The 19581-nt window shown below is 38.3% G+C and overlaps 1 protein-coding gene across 3 annotated transcripts in view; it reads right to left on the bottom strand.

Annotated features, from left to right (window-relative positions):
• Positions 1-2627: 2627 nt before the first annotated feature.
• LOC121932638 (A-kinase anchor protein 9-like) overlaps positions 2628-19581 on the bottom strand; it is a 34571-nt gene continuing 17617 nt past the window's right edge. Inside the window, exons 1-5 of one of the 3 annotated variants that reach the window (XM_042471487.1) lie at positions 16474-16676; positions 15227-15481; positions 7679-7723; positions 3543-3596; positions 2628-3167 (exon numbers count right to left, since the gene is read on the bottom strand). In XM_042471487.1, the coding sequence (XP_042327421.1) occupies positions 2991-3167; positions 3543-3596; positions 7679-7723; positions 15227-15481; positions 16474-16497 (555 nt within the window). In that variant the 5' untranslated portion in view covers positions 16498-16676 and the 3' untranslated portion in view covers positions 2628-2990. Of the gene's footprint in view, positions 3168-3542; positions 3597-7678; positions 7724-15226; positions 15482-16473; positions 16677-19581 lie in introns of those variants that run through there. The other 2 variants (XM_042471485.1, XM_042471488.1) reach the window with 2 other exon arrangements.

Genomic DNA, 19581 nt, shown 5'->3' with positions numbered 1-19581 from the left:
CTTTCCTGGTTTGAATCCTCTTCTGGGATGCAGCCGGATATTATCATATGCATTTTGCTGTCAATGCTGCTTCCCGCCTAAAAACTGGCTCCTAGCTATGTTCAGCCAGCTGATTTGCAAAGTCGGAAGCTTCCTGGATTTGCAAATCAGCCAGCTGAGCTCAGATTCTAGCCAGGATTTAGGCAGGTTTAAGGCAGGAGGTGGCATTGGCGGCAAAATACATATGATAATATCCGGCCGCATCGCTGAAGGGGGCAAGGTAAAACAGATTATTTAGCTGTGCGCTAAACTTCTAAATCACATACAAACCTTACTAAGCATCACAGCAAACAATCGTTTGTCCTCACACTGTAGCTTTTTTATTCTGGTATACAAGATTACTTTATTAAAACTACACAGCAGTTCGGTTTTTCTAAATACTGTACTGAAAGCTAAACACAAACAGAAAATACCTAAATAATATACAGAACAGAAGACAAACATCTGAAAAACCAGACATGACAAAAGATGGACATGAGGAAAGTACTGAAACTATTTACTGGGTATTTATAAACCGTGCAGTGCAAAGCCCTAGTAAATGCAACTACTGGTCCAACCCAAAGAAATTAAACTAGAGGTTCAACATTAAAACAACAGTTTTTCAAAATCCAGACAAAGCTTTCTCACTGATAAGCAAGCATGTTACAAGCATTCCCCGATTTGCCTTCCACCAAATGTGCTGGACTACAAACTCTGTATGCCCAACACATCAGGAGATCACTAGCTGAGGAAAGCCCGAGCTATAATGATATTATAGTTAGATCTAAAAAAAACCAAAACTTGTTCAAGCTTGTAGAGTCTGTAAGTGGCATCTATTACTAATAACTGACACAGTGACACAGTTCATTTTGAAAAGGTGCTTTCCCCCTACTTACTGGAAATGACTTTGCATTAGAGCATTAGACATTTTCCTGTCCATAAATCTCTTCTTTCAGAGATTTGCTAAAGGACATGATTATGGAATCAAACAAAAAATATGCAATAGCTTTTGTAAACTTTTGTCCATCAGAATAATCCAAATTTAGAGGAAGAATATATAGCACTAAGTACAATTGCTTCAATCAAATGTAATAAGCAACTGTAGTTGGTTATAGTTATTATTACCTATTCAAATACAGTAATTGACACTTTGGCCCCACAGTGGTTTTGCTGAGGCAGACCTTGGAACACTTCCTTGCTTTAATGTAATGGGAGTGCACAAAACCAGAAACTCTAAAGCACTGGAACAAGTAGTGATTACTGTCTCTGGTAAAGATGTCATCCACAGAACACATTATGCATAATAATTAAATCACAGAGAGAATTTGAAAATAAACAAACATAAATCATTTTTGTTAGAATGTGTTGAGATCCACCACCTGATATTTTTTGGTTTCCAAATTATTTATTTATGCATGTATTTATTTAGTCATTTTATTTAATCTATAATCCCACGTTTCACCCAACATGGGATTCTGTGGAGCATTACAGACCGCCGCTTTGCGGCGGTCTGCCAGCGCTGCTGTTTGCTCCACAAGGGAGTCGCAGCAGCCAAACCGCGTGACTCCCTTGCGGAGCAAAAAGGAAGCCCCAAAATGGAGCTTCTTCCTGCGGCATGGTTATGACGCCGCGAGGTGCCAATGGCGCTCTCGCGACGTCATAAGCGCCGCATGACGTGCGGACGCACAGCGTCCACTACGTCAAGATGGCGGCCGCCGTGTGGAACGGCCGCCGCCATTTGTTACGGACAGCGTCCATAACAGGAGTAGGGGCGTCTAAAAGAGACACCCCTTTTTTAAACTGGGACGTCCTGGGGACGTCCCAAATGGCGGTATGTAACCTGCCAATGAGAACAATTTATTCTGCCATCTTTTTGGCTGCTAGTTCACGGGGCCAAATTTCTTGCACACAGGTAAAAATTACAATCCAGAATGCATGTATCCAGTGTCTTTAAAAGTGCATCATCTTGAAAACTCAATTCAGCATGGTTGCTGAACTAAAAGTTTAGAAATGCAAGAAAGCTGGGACCTTTTCTGAAGGACTGATTGGGCAAACCAGTAAGCCACCCTGTACCACTTCCATCTGTGGGAGGGATGAGCGAGAAACCAATGTGTATTAAAGGCATATCTGCTGTTGGCCATCTTGATGTACACATTACACAAACAAAATTTAATACTATTTTGTAGACATAATTCTGGCATTCTCTTTGCTTAAAAACAGGAATAATTTCATTATTTTAGGGGGTGAAACAGACTGGTTCCAAACGCTGGCTTGGGGGCATGGCATTTAGACGACATACGCCCCACCCCAAGCCACCTGGAATCCACCCAACTGCCCAGAGATGGGCCAGCCTCTGGGCGCTCTGGTGATGCAGCAGTTACACACCGCCAGGGCACTGTAAAGCCGACGTTCGTCTAGGTGGGGCAGGAAAAGCCAGCTTTTTGCTGGCTTAAAAAGGAGTGGATCTCTGCTGCTCCTTTTTTGGCTGGCAAAAAGGTGGATTGAGGCGTGGTGTGAAGTTGCCACGTCCCCAATCCGGCTTCGGCAGGGACAGCATGAAGCCGACCCTTCGGGGCAATCTTGTTCACCCCTTAGTAGCCCACCTGGCATATTAAGCTGCTTCTTAAGTGATAATGGGAAATAAGTGCTAGTTTTTCATTGTCCATTTACCTGAATGGAAAATAGACTTTACTCTTTAAAAAAAATACTGGCATCTTCAATGGAAGATAAGTGCTATTTTTGCTGTCATTCACAGAACCCAAGATAAAACTCCTAAGTATTAAAATGGAAACAGAAGATCGGAAAATACTAGAGAAACAGGATGCTTTTTGTAAAACAAAATGATGATGAAGATGACAAACCTAACTTAAATGAAAAACATTTTCTCATAATTTCTGTGTCTTAACCATGCCAAGCAATAATGAAGGACTGTATGTGCAACTACAATGCATGCAGAAAGCAACATAAGGTAATTATACCTGTTGCAATCCTTCTGTACCATATGCTGCCCTCAATTCTTCTAGCTCTTTGTTTAGCTCTTCGATCTCTTGTTCTTTTCCAGCCAATTCATTTTCCATGATCTCCAGTTGTGTCAAAGAATGCTGCATTCCATGCTCAGAATAATTCTCTCCAAATCCAAATTCTTCTTCCTAAACCAATCCAATTTCCTTAGCAGCTCAGCATTGTATAAGGGTTGTTCAAGGCAAAGATACTTAAAACATTCCATGCTCCTCAGTTGAGATAGTTCTTAGTACATATTGCTATGGAAACCTGCTTTATTAGTATAATTTGCTCAGTAAGAGCAGATACAACAGATTACTATTCCAAATTCAATTTCAAACTGAATTTTATTTTCCAAATCTTATAAAAGAAGCAGTAGCATATACGTACAGTCTGCATAAGCTAGTAAATGTTTAAGGCATACAAGCAAAACAATTATTGTTGTTAGCAGTCCTAATGCATTTTCCAGTGCAAATCATTTAGTGTTTTAGTAGACTGACACAATTTAATTTTAAATACTATACCCTAATAAAATCTGTGGAAGCATCTGTTCTTGTCAAAACACTGCAACCATTTACCTGTACAAAAATAATTTTAAATGCATTATGGTTTACAGTGCAATGTAATTTTTGTGTATCATTACTTAGAAGTTCCATTGATTTAATAAAACAATGGGTCTTACTCCCAGCTACATGTGCACAGTTCTGTGGCCTGAATTTCTGTGTGTGTTGTGTGCCTTCAAGTCATTTCTGACTTATGACAATACCAAGTCAACCCTATCATGGAGTTTTCTTGGCAGGACTTGTTCAGAGAAGGTTTGCCATTGCCTTCCCCTGAGGCTGAGAGCATGTGACTTGCCCAAGGTCACCCAGTGAATTTCATTGCCAAGTGGGGAATCACACCCTAGTCTCTAGAGTTGTAGTCCAGCACTCAAACCACTACATCACACTGGCTCATGCCTCAATTCCTAGTTTCGTTTAATTACTTTTAACTTTTTCTTTCATTTATGCTGACAAATGCTTCTGTCAGTCTGATCATAAAAAGTTGTTTGGGCAGTGAGATATAGCAGTAACACTTCCATGTTCCATAGCATATTTCTCCATACATAAGTCTAAAGGAAGGGTAATTTTGAATAAAACATCTGTATAATTGAGGGATTTCATATCTACAGATTAGGTTTACAGAACTATTTGCTATGCAGGACCAATCTGCTTAAAAGACTGTATGGCTGAATAGACCCATATATTAAAGACTTTAAGTATATACAACTAAAAAATAGTAGACTGTATTTAATAATGGCTATCTGCCAGCACAAAGTATCTATTCACTTATTGAAAGCCTGTTCTCATGCTTGAACAAATCTAATACTTTGAACTCATTGTGACTTCATTTGCGTTTGCATGGCTTGTAATAGTGTGCAAATTCTTCTGCTAGTGAATGTGTAAGTGCCATCTTTTGCATCTCCCCCCTAGTGCACAGTGTTTTTGGCCTGGAGATCTATATGTGGTGTAGATTCAGGGGACCCACACTGAAGTGTGCGTTCACATGCAAACTGTCACCTCCAGCAATCCTTTTTCCTTACTGAGGGGGATTAGACAGCCTTCTTGTTACCGCTTCTCCCTAAAGAAAGAGAAATGGCTACAAGCATTTTTCTCCCACAGCAATCTGGACAGAGATCATTCTTTCCTGCTTATATGAAACTGGGAAGTAACCATGGGGAGGTGGGGGGTGGGCATGAGAGTGGGCAGGCCAGACACCTGTGAAGGCATTGAGGGCCTGGGCGGCGGATTCCAGCCTGGGTAGGCACAGGTGTGACAGAGGGGGGTAGGCATGGGGAGGGTGGGCTCAGGAAACATAATGAGGGGACCTGGGCAGCTGGGAGCCAGCACGGGGGTGGGCAGGCAATGTGGTGTTTGTCAGGGGCTATGGTCCCAGCCAGGGCATGGTCCCCATTGGGTTGTTGGGGCACGTGGCGGTGATTCCCTGTGATTATGGGTGACTCCCACCCCAACTGAAGGACAGGGGGTGGTGTGCAGGGGCACATGGTCTCAAACTGGATTATTTCTACAGTGTGTTTTGGACCAATGTATTTAAGTAACAATTTTATACTTAGCATTTTCACTTTGCAATGCAAAGTAAATGAAAATTATATAAGCTATTTGTTATGCTACTGAAAAAATATGACTGCTTTTAGTTATGATCAAAGTGGTCTTGGAAATCTGTGAAGATGCCAATTCTTCAGAAAATATTCAAGGCATAACATATAAGTGATTTTACAATTTCTCTGTTTTCCTCTGCACTTTCTCCCCTTCCTGTCCTAGTTTTGTTCAGTCTTACAGTCATGATCCAGACTAGTATGAGTGGATGCTGCAGGAGTTTTTAAGTTTGTCCTTTTGAGGAGCAAGCCCTCCCATATCCTCAAAGACACACTCACAGCATCAAGCAGTGTAAGAAAATACAAAGGACTGCCACTGGGAGAGGCATTTCTGACTCATAAGCAAAAGCACTGTAGAACACTCTAAGTGTTCCTGATACCACTGAATGTGTTAACTCTCACTACAAGCGTTCCTAAACTTCAGTTTGGATACCAGAGATTCAACATTTCTCTCTCAATTCTTAAGCTAAGCTTAGTCATTACACATAATATGGACTGTCATTTTAATTTTCAGTACACAGCTGCATACTTTTATAGATGCAGCCCAGTGTTTATATAATTTAAAGTAAATGCATTTGAAACAGCTTCTTTTATATTACCTTAGCATACTCAAGGTTGAATATACATGTACACGCAAGGCAAAAATAAATCAATATATGACGTACATTAACACCTATTGCACAAGAGGTCGGCACTACAATTTGATTTAATGGTCCAAAACAAACAGCAGAAATAATCCAGTTTGAGGCCACTTTAACTGTTGTGGCTCAGTGCTAGGGAATCCTGGGAATTGTAGTTTATTGTGGCACTTGAGCTCTCTGACTGAGAATGCTAAATGTCTCACAAAACTACAATTCCCAGAATTGCCTAGCATTGATCCAGGGCAGTTAAAATGGTCTCAAACTGGATTATTTCTGCAATGTGTTTTAGACCAATATAAGGTTATTGAAAAACATGTTTCAAATCACTGAAGATTGTGGAATTTTATCACAGTTTTAAACAATTACTGTTTCCTTGAAACTTTTGATATTAGAACAAAAATAGTGTAATAATCTTACTTGCTAGAAATAATCGCTCAAATATTTCCACCTCAGAAACCTACAAATCTGCCTCATTATTTCATGAGTTAGTTGGTGATAAGCATGAGCCCTGGTTTACACTTCTGCCATTTTCAATCATTTTAGAACTTAAAAAGCTTTCTACTACCAATAGTGCCTAAAATATTTACTGTAGTCAATATTAACAATATCACTTTCTTTTTAAACTTCATTATTCAACATTATTAACCATTCAGCAGTAACTACAGTTCTAGATTATCTCATGTGGTAAATAAATTCCATAAATTTCACCAGCTGCCTTACAACTAATATAATTACTTAAAATAAAATTCTATTGATGCATTAATTCAAGGTTTGCGTTCCTCCTCCCTTAGACCAAATAAACATGAACAAATTCCTTGAGACATGAAGATCTCTGTCTCAGTTCTCACAAGCAGTTAATATTGGAAATAAAACTGTTTGTTTTTTCTCTTTTGTCTGTCTTCGGTTAGAGAACATTTCTGGATCTCCCCCCCACAACAATGGAACTTCGCTGATAGTATAAATCACTGATTTGAGACAACTAGGAGGATACTTTTCACCATTACTTGGTGTTATTCCCCCCAGTATCATTGCATGCCTTCCAGAAAGACGGTTTAGTGTAATTTGAAGGACTACATTATTTATAGACACATAATAGTTGATTATGCATTATGTATGTGAAGGCACTGCCATCAATTTAATGCCAATCCCATATCTGGATGTTGTAAAAAGACAAATAGAGTGACATATCTACACAGAGTAGTAAAAAAGACAAGTACAGCAGTAAAGCTTAATCCTCTAGCATTCACTGCAAAACTTTAACACTTGAGGTAGCTGTGGAAGAAATGAGTAAGTGAACAGCAGCAATCACTGTTATGATACAAAGCTTCCTTAAATAAACAGAATTTGTCTCGACACATTTATGAGCATGGTTTAACTATTAGAATTGTCAGATTTTAAAAATCATACTGAGCTTTTACTATAACATATGAAAGTTGCATTCTACTGGAATTAGATATATGGAAGTGATCTATAGCTAGGCTATAGCCACAATAGAAACAAAACAAAATCTCTTTCAACAATGGTATATTGGTATTTCCAGCTGATGCTTGCCACAGGTAGATGCAGCCTATGTTAATCATATTTGATATGTACAAATTTTAGTGGATCTTAGATGAAGAGCTTTAATTTAAACCTTAGATCAATATATTAATTTTAAATGAATTTATACATTTTTAAAGAAATTATGTAAAATTTCCTCTGATTTTATTCACTTTATTAATTTAGGCTGCATTTTACAGCATTATCCTCGCTTTGCAAGGTTGTAATAAAAATAAGCAATATCAAACCCACTGAACAAAGTGAAAAGTCCATAAAAACCAATACATTTCCATATGCAGGCTATAAGTATCAGTTTTCCTCTTACCTCTGAACTATAATCATCTGCGGTTGTGGAAATCTCACTTTCTAGCTAAAAGAGGACAAAAATAAAATGACAAAAATAAAGATATACAGTTCAAATAATCAAAGCACATTCTTTACATTATTACCAAAGTATTTCATATTGTGCAAACAGAACAACAATTCCCACCACCTACACCACCCCAAGCCTTCCTTCCTTCCATTTTACTCTACAGTAGTTCAGCTGAGGGAGGGAAAAGACCACCATGAGGCATTAAATGGTATGTATCATTCATTAATTGAAAGACTGTTTAGAATTAATAGGAATCGTAAAAAAAATCAATATGTGTTACAGTAAGCATTTCAAATTTGAAGACCACCAGTATTTTTTACTTGTTCATTAATATCTTTGAGTAAGGGTTGTAAGTATCAAGTGGTGCACAGTGTGTATGAATGTATGTGTATGATTTTAGCTTTACATGCTTAAAATTGATGATAGATTTGTGGGCAAATTGCATTAAATTAGCAAGGGTTTTAAAAACAAAATGGTCTTTATTATTAAAAATGGTGACTGAAATGAAGCAAGCATGGGATAACCAGGAATGGATTTTTAGCATCAAAGGACTGAATTCAGCACCAGTTCCAGTATTAAAGGCAAATTCCTAAACTTCAAATATGCTCAAAAGTATCCTGTTCTTTCATTTTACATTGTAATGTATGCTTTTTTGGATCTTGTTGGTGGAATCAACAAAAAGCCTGCAGTCACCCAACCTGGAAAGTTATAGAGTTGTTTCTCTCAGGCACAGAACCCAACTATGAGATGCCATGGAAAACAACATTATACATTTCAAGACCTAACTCTAATTGCTAGTCCTAGATAGATTAGATTTATTAATGGAAACTACCTATGTGTTGATTTACCATTCAGCAATTGATTCAATGGGTCTACTTTAATGGAGACTAGCAATTGATTTTAGATCTAAGCTGCTGCCACACTGCAGAATTAATACAGTCTGACACAGCTTTAACTATCATGGCTCCATCTTATGGAATCCTGGGATTTGTAGTTTTGTGAATCACCAGCAAGCACTCTTTGGCAGAAAAGGCTAAAGACCTCGTAAAACTACAAATCACAGGATTCCATAGGATGGAGCTATAATACTTAAGTGGTGTCAAACTGCATTATTTCTACAGTGTTCGCCAAGTCTTCTTTAAGAAAACAAGAACTTCAGTATTCTGCTGTAAATGGTTTTTTTTTTGTTCTGTTAATAAATATCACTGAAAATTAAAATTCTAGCCAAAGAGATGGAATTAAATTTCTTCCATTATATGCACATACAGGGAGAAATTCAAAGATCTGAGTACAGTGGTACCTCGGGATACGAAATACCCAGGTTACGAAATTTTCGGGATACGAAAAAATCCCATTGGAAATCATTGTTCCGGGTTACGAATGTTTTTTCGGGTTACGAAGAAAATTTTTGGTGCTTTTTTCGGCTTTTTCACACGAAACGCGGCTTTTCCCCATTAGCGCCTATGGCAATTCGGCTTACGAAGGCTTTTCGGGTTACGAAAGCGGCCGCGGAACGAATTACTTTCGTAACCCAAGGCACCACTGTATGTCATTGTGCATGATTTAAGGAAATCTGTACAGTACATTAGTTTGGAACTATGGCTCTGCACCCTTAAATGTGTGTATCTTTAATACTTGTTTTTGGTCTACTAGATGTCCAACTGTTCTTGAAACTGAGTTTTAAAAGCAATTTGTGATTAGTGTATTGGAATCTGCTTTCAAAGGATAACTAATTTCTGACATTAAAATTTTTTCATTATGGTTTCAGCACTTAGTTGGTCAGCAATCTCTAAATTGTGAAGCTTGATGGTGTTTAGAGTTAACAGCAAAATGCTAATAGGAAAAGAAGATCCTTCTGGATAAGTTAAGTGATAATTATATAATTAAAATGAATAAAATCCTTTGTAATTCTGCCAGTAATCACTTATAACTGTGCAACAATGTGTACATTTCTATACAATAAATATACCAATAACTGTATCAAAGAGGATAAAATGTGAAACAGCAAATAGTGCAAAAAGCCTGCTTTACAAGTCATATATTTTCAACTAACAAGTCTTCTCTATTCTTTTGACTAAAAGCATAGTAGAGTAACAGGTTAGCCATATTCTTTGTTGAAAGGATATTAAAACTCAAGTTTTAAAATGTCAAGGAACCTTCTGTCAAATGGAATACATTTCAAAGAATATGATGTTAAATGTATTTTTAAACATATATTTTTTCTAGATGATGCATGAATGGTTTATATGCTAGAAGTGTGCCACTTCACTGCATTGCTGGCTAATGAATAGTGATTTACTCAAGAAAAACTTTATTATTCAATACTTTTTCCCCATCTACTTAACTGAGGCATAAAATGTACATACTACATGGCCTTTATAGTTTCCAATCTTTTTATAACTAAAACAAAGTATCTATCACCTATTCTTCCTACTATCCTAGTTTCACCAAGTTAATCAAGCTCTTGATTAATCTAGCAAAAAACAAAATAAAAGCTTGTCCTAAATTTATTTCCCACCCAGCCCATTGTGTTTCTTTCTCCATTTCCATCACCAACACATTTCATCAATTTGTGAAGACATATATTAGAAAGATGCCTTTACTTTTACAATTATATTTCTGTGTATTGGTGCATTCTCACAAATTAAACAAATGCAAAACTGGGCTGGCCTTGAGAGTGTACACTAAACAATGGACCTCTATAAATCTACTTGTCAAACAAGAGATGCCCAGATCCCCTAAAAATATACAAAATTGTGTAATCTCTCTTGCATCCATGTCCAAAGCTCCTGAAGGAACCTGAAGAATCCACCTGCTCCTTGGTGCAACTGACAAAACTGTTGTTTGCTCCTCTAGTCCAGGACCTCTATGTTTAACTATGCTGTTTTTTTAGCTGTGTTTTAATGTTAGTAGTATTAATTATTTTTTAACTTTTGTAATCAATATTTTAGCTCTGTCTTTTTAAATATATTGTAACCCCCCTTGAATCCCACAGTGGGAGAAAGGAGAGATAGAAGTAAGTGTTTCTTCGAATTCCCACCAAATCTGGATCTTTAGGGGAGGGGAGGATAAATAATAAACACAAAATAATTCATGGCTACCACATGGAAATTCATAGAGACATCAATCAATTACAACTCTAAATGTGTCTGAATGATATCTGCTTATTACATTCACACTCTGTATTTTTAGGGTGAAGTGTGTACCCATACCTAAAATGCAATATGTGATGTATCCCTTCTTTAACACAAAACTGGCTTCCCAAGTGTAACATTAAAATGTAACCTAATAGGACAGTTTTACAACCAGCTTGTAAACACGAAATTACTGTCATAGAGTGAAAACATCAAGGACAATCTACACAATATTGAGGGGAAGAATGTTGAAGAAAAAATTAGATTTACTGTATTTTCTGATTTTCTTAGGCAAGGAATACTCAGAGGTGGTTTTGTCAGTTGCTTCCTCTGAAATATAGCTTCCAGCATCTGGTATTCATTGGTGGTCTTCTATTCAAGTACTAACCAGGGTTGACCCTGTTTGGCTTCTAAGATCAAATAGGTTCTGGTGCCTTTAATGTATTTAGGCGCTAGTCTTAAATAATTAATGAAGCAAGTACAAGGTGGTGATAAATTCAGCATTTTCAGTCACACTGGACTCATCCATATTAGGGCTGGTACAGACCAGCATGAAAAGCCAGCTTCTAGCTGGCTTGGAGACGTGGTGTATGCATGACACCCATCCATCCTGATGCCCTAGCTACCCATCAGATTCCAGGTGCTCCAGCGGAGCGCTGTTCAGATGCCACATGCCATCGGAGTGCTGTAAAGCTGCAGCTGGGTGGGAAAAGACGGCTTTTTGCTGGCACAAAAAGGAGCAACATTTTGTCACTTCTTTTTGGGCTGGCAAAAAGGCAGATTGGGGCCACTGTGTGCAGTTGCCATGGCCACAATCTGGCTTTCACAGGGGTGGCTTCTAGCCGCCCTTTCGCAGTAGACTATTCCTCCCCAAGTCAGGATTCAAAGACTTCAACAATTAATTTTGCGTGCCTGAGAACTTATGTTTCTGAAACTGCACCTCCTCCATGACCAAAGAAGAAGAAGAAAGCATCAGATGTTCTACTAAAAATGCTCAAACTGTTCAATAGACAAAGGTTTCTTTCACACTAGACAATTTTAGCAGTTTGATACTACTTTAGCTAACATGGCTGAATCCTACGGAATCCTGTTTGATGACACAAGTGGTATCAACATGCTACTAATATGCAATGTGAAAAAGTCATAACAATATTTCTTAGCCCTGCCGTTAAGTGAGACATTCACAAAATACAGAGCAGTATTCCTTTTCTCAAAATGCTCTACCTTCATATCCATTTGCAAATCCAAATCTCATGACAGAATATCTATTGCATGTATCTTATTTTCCAAGAACATAAGAACTTGAATTTGCTTAATGTCAAAATGACTACACAGAAATGTTCTTTGGAGTCAGCTCATACGGACAGATGAGAACACTTAAACCTCTTTCCTGTACTATCTTTTCCTATATATAGTGTCTCAGAGGATGTTAAGTGTATGATTACAGGGTTTGGCAGTGAAGAGAAGTTCTGAAGAATCAGAACAAAAATGAAAGAGTGCAAAATTACACCTCGTAACACATGAAGTAGTAGGATTTATTTGACTGCCGGGATTCTCAGCTTTCCAGAACAGTCATTTAGTAATATCATGTCTGCATGAAGTAGATGTATATCTCAGTGAGCCATTAGGCAACATTTCTTATCTTAACCCCTTCTATGTATTTTACACTATTTTCCAAAAGTAGTATTTCCTGTGATGTATCTGATTGTTTTAACAAATTCCTAGATAGAAGAAACAAAGCGCAAAAGATAATTAGAAAGTGTGTTAAGTGACTGTCAACTGAAACAGCGTGTCATCACAACTCATGTTCCATGACAGAAACTTTCGTATATTTTGAAGATCATTACAGAAAGACCTAAATATATTAACAATATGTTAATATAGCAAATATATTAACAAGCCTTTTTCTTATCAAGTTCTTTACATTACGTTATATTGTTGATAGGTGACTTTCAGTTAGGTAGATAAATATGGGATGAGCATCTTTTCACATATTGACACAAGTATATCTATAGAGTCCTGGGTGTAGGCAGTTTATATTCCTGGTAAAGTGACTGCCTTTTAGCTAAACATGTAAAAGAACGTGGTAACTACAAAAGATAAAGCTTTCCCCTTTGACAAGGTTGTCAAGCCATGTCCAACTGTCAGGGGCAGTACTCATCTCCATTACTAAGCCGAAGAGCCAGCACTGTCAAAGACGACCCCATGGTCATATGGTCAGCATGACTGCACAGAATGTTGTTACTTTCTCACCAAAGTGATGCCTATTTATCTACTTGCACTTTTACATGCTTTTGAATTGCTAGGCTTGCAGAAGCTGGGACTAGTGATGGGAGTTCACTCAATCATGCAGCACTTGGATCTTGAACTGCCGACCTAGTGACCTTGTCAAACAGCATTTTAAACTACCATTGATAAAAAAGCTGCATGGTAAAAATTTCAGTTTCAGAAAACCAATTATGAATAGGTCTATCTATGATCAACAATCTATTCTGTACAATTCATTCAAAATTGTGAAAACTTTTACTTGCTAATGTAACTTTCTACCCAACAAAATGCAGATTATTTATTTACCAACACTTAATGGGCCACTCATTTCCCTCCTTTAAAAATGAGATTTAAATAATAACAAGTCATGCCAGACAAACCTAATCTCTTTCTTTGATAAAATTACCAGCTTGGTAGATGAAGGGAATGCTGTGGATATAGTATATCTTGATTTCACTAAGGCCTTTGACAAGGTTCCCCATGACATTCTTGCAAACAAGCTTGTAAAATGTGGGCTAGACAAAGGAACTGTTACATGGATCTGTAATTGGTTGACCGGCCGAACCCAAAGGGTGCTCAACAATGGCTCCTTTTCATCCTGGAGAGAAGTGACCAGTGGGGTCCCACAGGGCTCTGTCCTGGGCCCAGTGCTATTCAACATCTTTATCAATGACCTGGATGACAGAATTGGGAGCATACTTATCAAATTTGCAGATGACACCAAATTAGGGGGAATAGCTAATACCCCAGAGGACAGGATCAAGATTCAAAATGACCTGAATAGACTAGAAAGCTGGGCCAAAGCTAACAAAATGAAATTCAACACGGAGAAATGTAAGGTATTGCACTTAGGGCGGAAAAATAAAATGCACAGATATAGGATGGGTGACACCTGGCTGAATGAAACTACGTGTGAAAGGGATCTAGGAGTCCAAGTAGACCACAAGTTGAACATGAGTGAACAGTGTGATGCGGCAGCTAAAAAGGCCAATGCTATTTTAGGCTGCATCAATAGAAGTATAGTGTCTAGATCAAGAGAAGTAATAGTGCCACTGTATTCTGCTCTGGTCAGGCCCCACCTGGAATATTGTGTCCAGTTCTGGGCGCCACAATTCAAAAAGGACATTGAGAAACTGGAGCGTGTCCAAAGGAGGGCGACAAAAATGGTGAAGGGTCTGGAAACCATGCCCTATGAGGAACGACTTAGGGAGCTGGGGATGTTTAGCCTGGAGAAAAGAAGGTTAAGAGGCGATATGATAGCCCTGTTTAAATATTTGAAAGGATGTCATGTTGAAGAGGGAGCAAGCTTGTTTTCTGCTGCTCCAGAAAACAGGACCCGGAACAATGGATGCAAGCTACAGGAAAAGAGATTCCACCTGAACATTAGGAGGAACTTCCTGACAGTAAGGGCTGTTCGACAGTGGAATGCACTTCCTCGGAAGGTGATAGAGTCTCCTTCCTTGGAGGTCTTTAAACAGAGGCTGGATGGCCATCTGTCAGGGATGCTTTGATTTGGATTTCCTGCATGGCAGGGGGTTGGACTGGATGGCCCTAGTGGTCTCTTCCAACTCTACGATTCTATGATTCTATGATTATAATAAGATAAATACAGCGCGCCTGTGTCATACGCGGGCGCGCTTTACGCGGCTTGAGCATACGCGCTCAAGCCACGGGGCGCGCACGCGGGGGCAGAAGGGGCGGCGCGTCCCATTCAATTGAATGGGCGTGCCTGCCCGTTGCACCCTGTGCGCCGCTGCGCCGCCACGCACGAGCCCCATTGTTTCCAATGGGGCTTGAGCATAGGCAGAATTCGCCTTACGCGGAGGGATCCAGAACGGATCCCCATGTAAGACAAAGACCCACTGTAATATAAATACAAGAATCACTGCAAAACACAAAATTTCACATGTCACAATTTGTACTGTTTAAAAATATGCATTACAGAAGGCCTTCATCAGCTATTGAGAAACATGGCAATTTTTTATATAAAAAGGGAACATTGGGTATATCAATGGAAGAGAGAGAGGTAGTGTCTTAATTGTACATAATGAATCTATTGTAACAAACATTACATATATTCAAAGTTAGACACACTTACTTCTGTGGCATATGTGTGATCATGCTTGATCATTTCACCACCGTGCAAAGTTTGCATTATAGCAAAATCAGAAGTAGCAGCTGCTCCTCTTTGACAGCGATATGTGGATGCATCTTCTCCTTGCAGCTGGTCAATATCCAGTGTTTCTTGTACCATTTCTTCATCTTTAATGTTTGATACTTTCTTCTTTTTCTTCTGCTTCTTGGGAGCATGCTGGCCATCCGAATGTGCTTTTCTTTGTCTAAACTGTGCAAGCTAAACATAAAAGAAAATCCTTTTAGAGTGAAAGTTTTCTTCATTATTGCAAATGACACCAATTATGAAGATTTATAGAATGTTCTACCTAAGTCCCCAGAGTTAATTGCAGGTGAAAACCAAGCTAAATGTTAGTGTTCTACATAGTAAATAGCCCTGAATATGAAGTCTGAAAACAACATCATGACTGCAAAATGTAATATGATCATATCAACATGTAGCACGAACAGATAAATATATACTTTGCATGCATCCTATTACCCTGTAACGTACCTATTTACAAATAATTAAAAGAAAATGAATACACATTTGAAAGTATGTATTTGGTTCATAAAGACCTGATCTTTACCTACAATTCCACAACTCTTATTAAACAAATCAATAATGTCATACAAAATATTTCATTAACTATTTCATTATTTTCATTTTTTTCACATGCCAAACTTATGGCATCTAGCTCTAACTGCAAAATATTGAAGTAAATCCAATAACTATATCACTGAAGACAGTAGGCAAATTACTGGACACCCTACCTTGTAGCAAAACATGGCTATGAACCAAAAAGTCGCAGGTGAGCCAGACAAAGCACAGCTGAAAACCAATTAGTACCTAAGCTATTCAAATACTGTAAGTCAATGCCTTTTGCACAGCTTATCACTTTTAATGAGATAGAAATGGATTTTCACAACTAAACCATTACAATACATTTTTCTTAGCTGGTACCAAATATAGGTTCCAGGAGTAAAATAACTAATTTGTTGCTTTGTGTCAAAACTTTAAAAAAAACACATAAATTATTTTTCTTCTGATCTGATTTCTTAACAACTCCACCACATCCCATTATTTCTGACAAACCATATTACTTTGCTCTGCACAGATAAAATCAGTATAAACAGAAGCAATAATCTAAGCTATGTACTAATCTATAAATAAAGACAAAAATGCCTTTCAAAAACAGTTGCCAGAAAATAATATTAGCAAATGATAGTCACCAATCCAGAGAGCCAGGCATCCATTCAAGCTTGTCGTCCCACGCAGCTGAATAAAAATGTTTCAAACTTTTGATCTAGAAAGGTCTCACTTTCCAATTGGTGTATGCTGGCCCAGGAGCTGCTTCTTTCGTTTATCAGCCAGCTGCAAACTAGCAGCAAATACCACCAGCAAAAAGAATGCAGCATTCGTAAATCAGCCACAACATGCTACATAACTAGCTACTTTTGTCCTTCTTCAAGTACAGACATTTTGTTTCCCTGGCTGGATTCTGCCGTCTCCAGTCCCTGATGGGACTGCTGACAACCAAGCATATGGCTCCTGCTACACTCACAGAAGGACTTTGAGATTTGCTGAGCCAAAAATGTTCACCTACGTATTTAGCACTTGTTTCCTCCTGCTCTCCTCTGCCTTCTTAATTAGCTTACCCAATTAACATGGCCTTTCTACTTTTACATTAGCAAACGCTTACAAACTTACTGAAAGCCTGCAAAAGCCTAAGTATTTCATCAGTATCCAAATTAACAAAATAAAAACAAAACCTCCAGCACCATACATAACTAGAAATTCCCCAGTAACTCCTCTAGTTAATTTTTTGTTATTCCCATCCAACTCAGGTAAACAATAGAAAGCACTGGAGACTTATCTGCTTAGCAAAGGAAAGAACGGCTTTTAGTACTTTTAGTGCTTTACACAGCCAAGATGTACATCCGACAATTACTTAAAACTGAAAACTAAGCACTTGCATATTTTAGAATAAAACTAAACTCTTATTCTGTCAGACAAGAAATAAATGTAGTTAACTACACCATGAGCAAATGCAATTCTTTATCTTTGACTTTAAGGTGGGGAAAATAACAGCTTCATATTCGTTAAAACTTCTTTAATGCTTTGATAAGAAAGAGTAAATTCTTGAATTGAGACCTTTTATTCCCATTTAAGACATCACACCCAGATCAGTTAGGTCCCAAACAGACCAGCAGCAAGCGCCGGCTTGGGGGCAGTGTGATGTTGAGATGGTACCTGCCCTGACACTGCTCCCATGCCAGTGTCATGCTGCCCGCCTGACCAGATGGTGGGCAGCATTGTGGCGCACTGGTGGTGTGGTGTTCATATGCTGCCTGCCACAGGAGTGCAACAAAGCTGTGGTGGCTGAAAGGGTACCCTTTTGCTCGCTCAACAAGGAGCAGCATTTTGCCGCCTCTTTTTGAGCTGGCAAATAGCTGGATCAGGGCTGGTGCTGAAAGGGGCAACATCACACCGCCCCTTTAGGGCCATCTGTTTTGGCCTTGAGTTTCTAATTAAATATAAAACCTGTATGACTATGCCAAAGCAGCAGAATGGGACAAGATGTCTACCATTATTGTTTGTACTTGTGTGCCTTCAAGCTGTTTCTGACTTATGGCGACCCTAATGCGCACCTATGATGGGGTTTTCTTGGCAAGATTTGTTTAGAGGAGCTTTGCCATTGCCAGCCTCTGAGGCTGAGAACATGTGACTTGCCCAAGGTCACTCAGTGGGTTTCACGGCCTAGCAGAGAATCAAACCTTGATCCCAGAGTCGCAGTCCAACACTCAAACCACTATGCCACACTGCTGACTCTATTAGTTAACCAGAAATTCTTGATGGGATTACTGATGCATGTCAACAAATCCAAACATGTTTTTTAAAAGAAAGAAACAAAGAAAGAAACAAAGAAAGAAAGCTGCTCAAAAGACATCACAGACTTTTACAGTGGTTGAGTTTCATAGAACATCACTACAGTATTTTCATGCATTGTTATCTTGTTTCACATAGTCCTGGGGGAAAAAACAACAACTCTTCTTCAGGCCACATAACAGACCTGATATGGAGATAAAATTATCTCCATGATTCAGCAGACAGCCCTGAAGTTTAAAGGGGAAAAAAATGAAGCATTCCAATGGACAAGCCGTTTTTTAGATCTGAACTAATATCAATTTAGTTAAATGTTAACATTCTACCTGAAATCAAATTCTATCTGAGAAGTCCTGCTAGAATAAAAATATGTCCTGTTGTGGATAATGAAGCAGTTTGGGAATTAAAAAAAATATTGTCCCTTTAATTTTGAGTACAGTCGGGCCCTCTGTATCCAGAGATTTTGCACCCATGGATTCAACCAGCCATGGCTTAAAAATAGTTTTTTTTTAAAAAAAAAACAACAACAACTCAAGAGCAAATCTTGATTTTGCCATTTTACTATGCTACTGTATATAATGGGACTTGAGCAACCATGGTATCAATGGGTGGTCCTGGAATCAAACCACAGTGGATACTAAGGGCCCACTGTACAATATTCTGAAACTAAATTTGCTGCCAAATCAGTAATTCCTTTTACAATCTGGACTGTGTTTATGTTCTTATTCTCAAGATCCAGTACATGCATTTTAATGGGGAAAGAGTACAGTGGACTGAATATATAGGTATTACACTCAAAATGGTTTTATATGTTGTATAAATAAAGACCATATAAAGTAAAATCTTGCTACATTAAGACTTCAAAAAAATCCAGCAGTGTAAGTAAAATATCACCCAAAAGAAAGATGTTGCTTGAACAGAACAATCATTTTAATCCAGTTTTATTAATCTGTAATGTATATACCTGAAACACACTACAATTCATAAGGAATAAATAAAGTCACCTAGACATCACCAATACCAAATGGGACTTTAAAATATAGTACATTAAATATGAAAATTATCTCCAATCTGCTCAAGTTAGCATTTTGGTGATCTATTAAATATAACATTTCTATTCAGCAATTTAGAAGATGGTGAGAAATTTTGGCACATACCAGCTTGATAAAAAATGTCACCAAGTATGCCAACCCCCTTGTCACAAGAAAAATTACTAGCAATCCTAGCACTGCTGGGGCAATTATTTTGCTCCATGTCTGCTGTAAGAACAGGTGCAGTCCAGTTGGCCTGACTAGTCAAACTGAATTACTCATCTGCTGGACATTTTGATCCTTTGCCTGAACAGCACTCGTTTTCCAAATGCAGTACTAACATGGGGTTGATTATTTCCTTCCACGGCAACACAAATTCATTTCTCAAGATCAAAACATAAGAATAATAATTAATCTTGCTTT

The sequence above is a fragment of the Sceloporus undulatus genome, chromosome 6, assembly GCF_019175285.1.
Source record: "Sceloporus undulatus isolate JIND9_A2432 ecotype Alabama chromosome 6, SceUnd_v1.1, whole genome shotgun sequence".
In the NCBI taxonomy this organism is placed as follows: domain Eukaryota; kingdom Metazoa; phylum Chordata; class Lepidosauria; order Squamata; family Phrynosomatidae; genus Sceloporus; species Sceloporus undulatus.
Note: the sequence above shows the minus strand (reverse complement) of the source record. Positions and strands in the feature narration are given on the sequence as shown.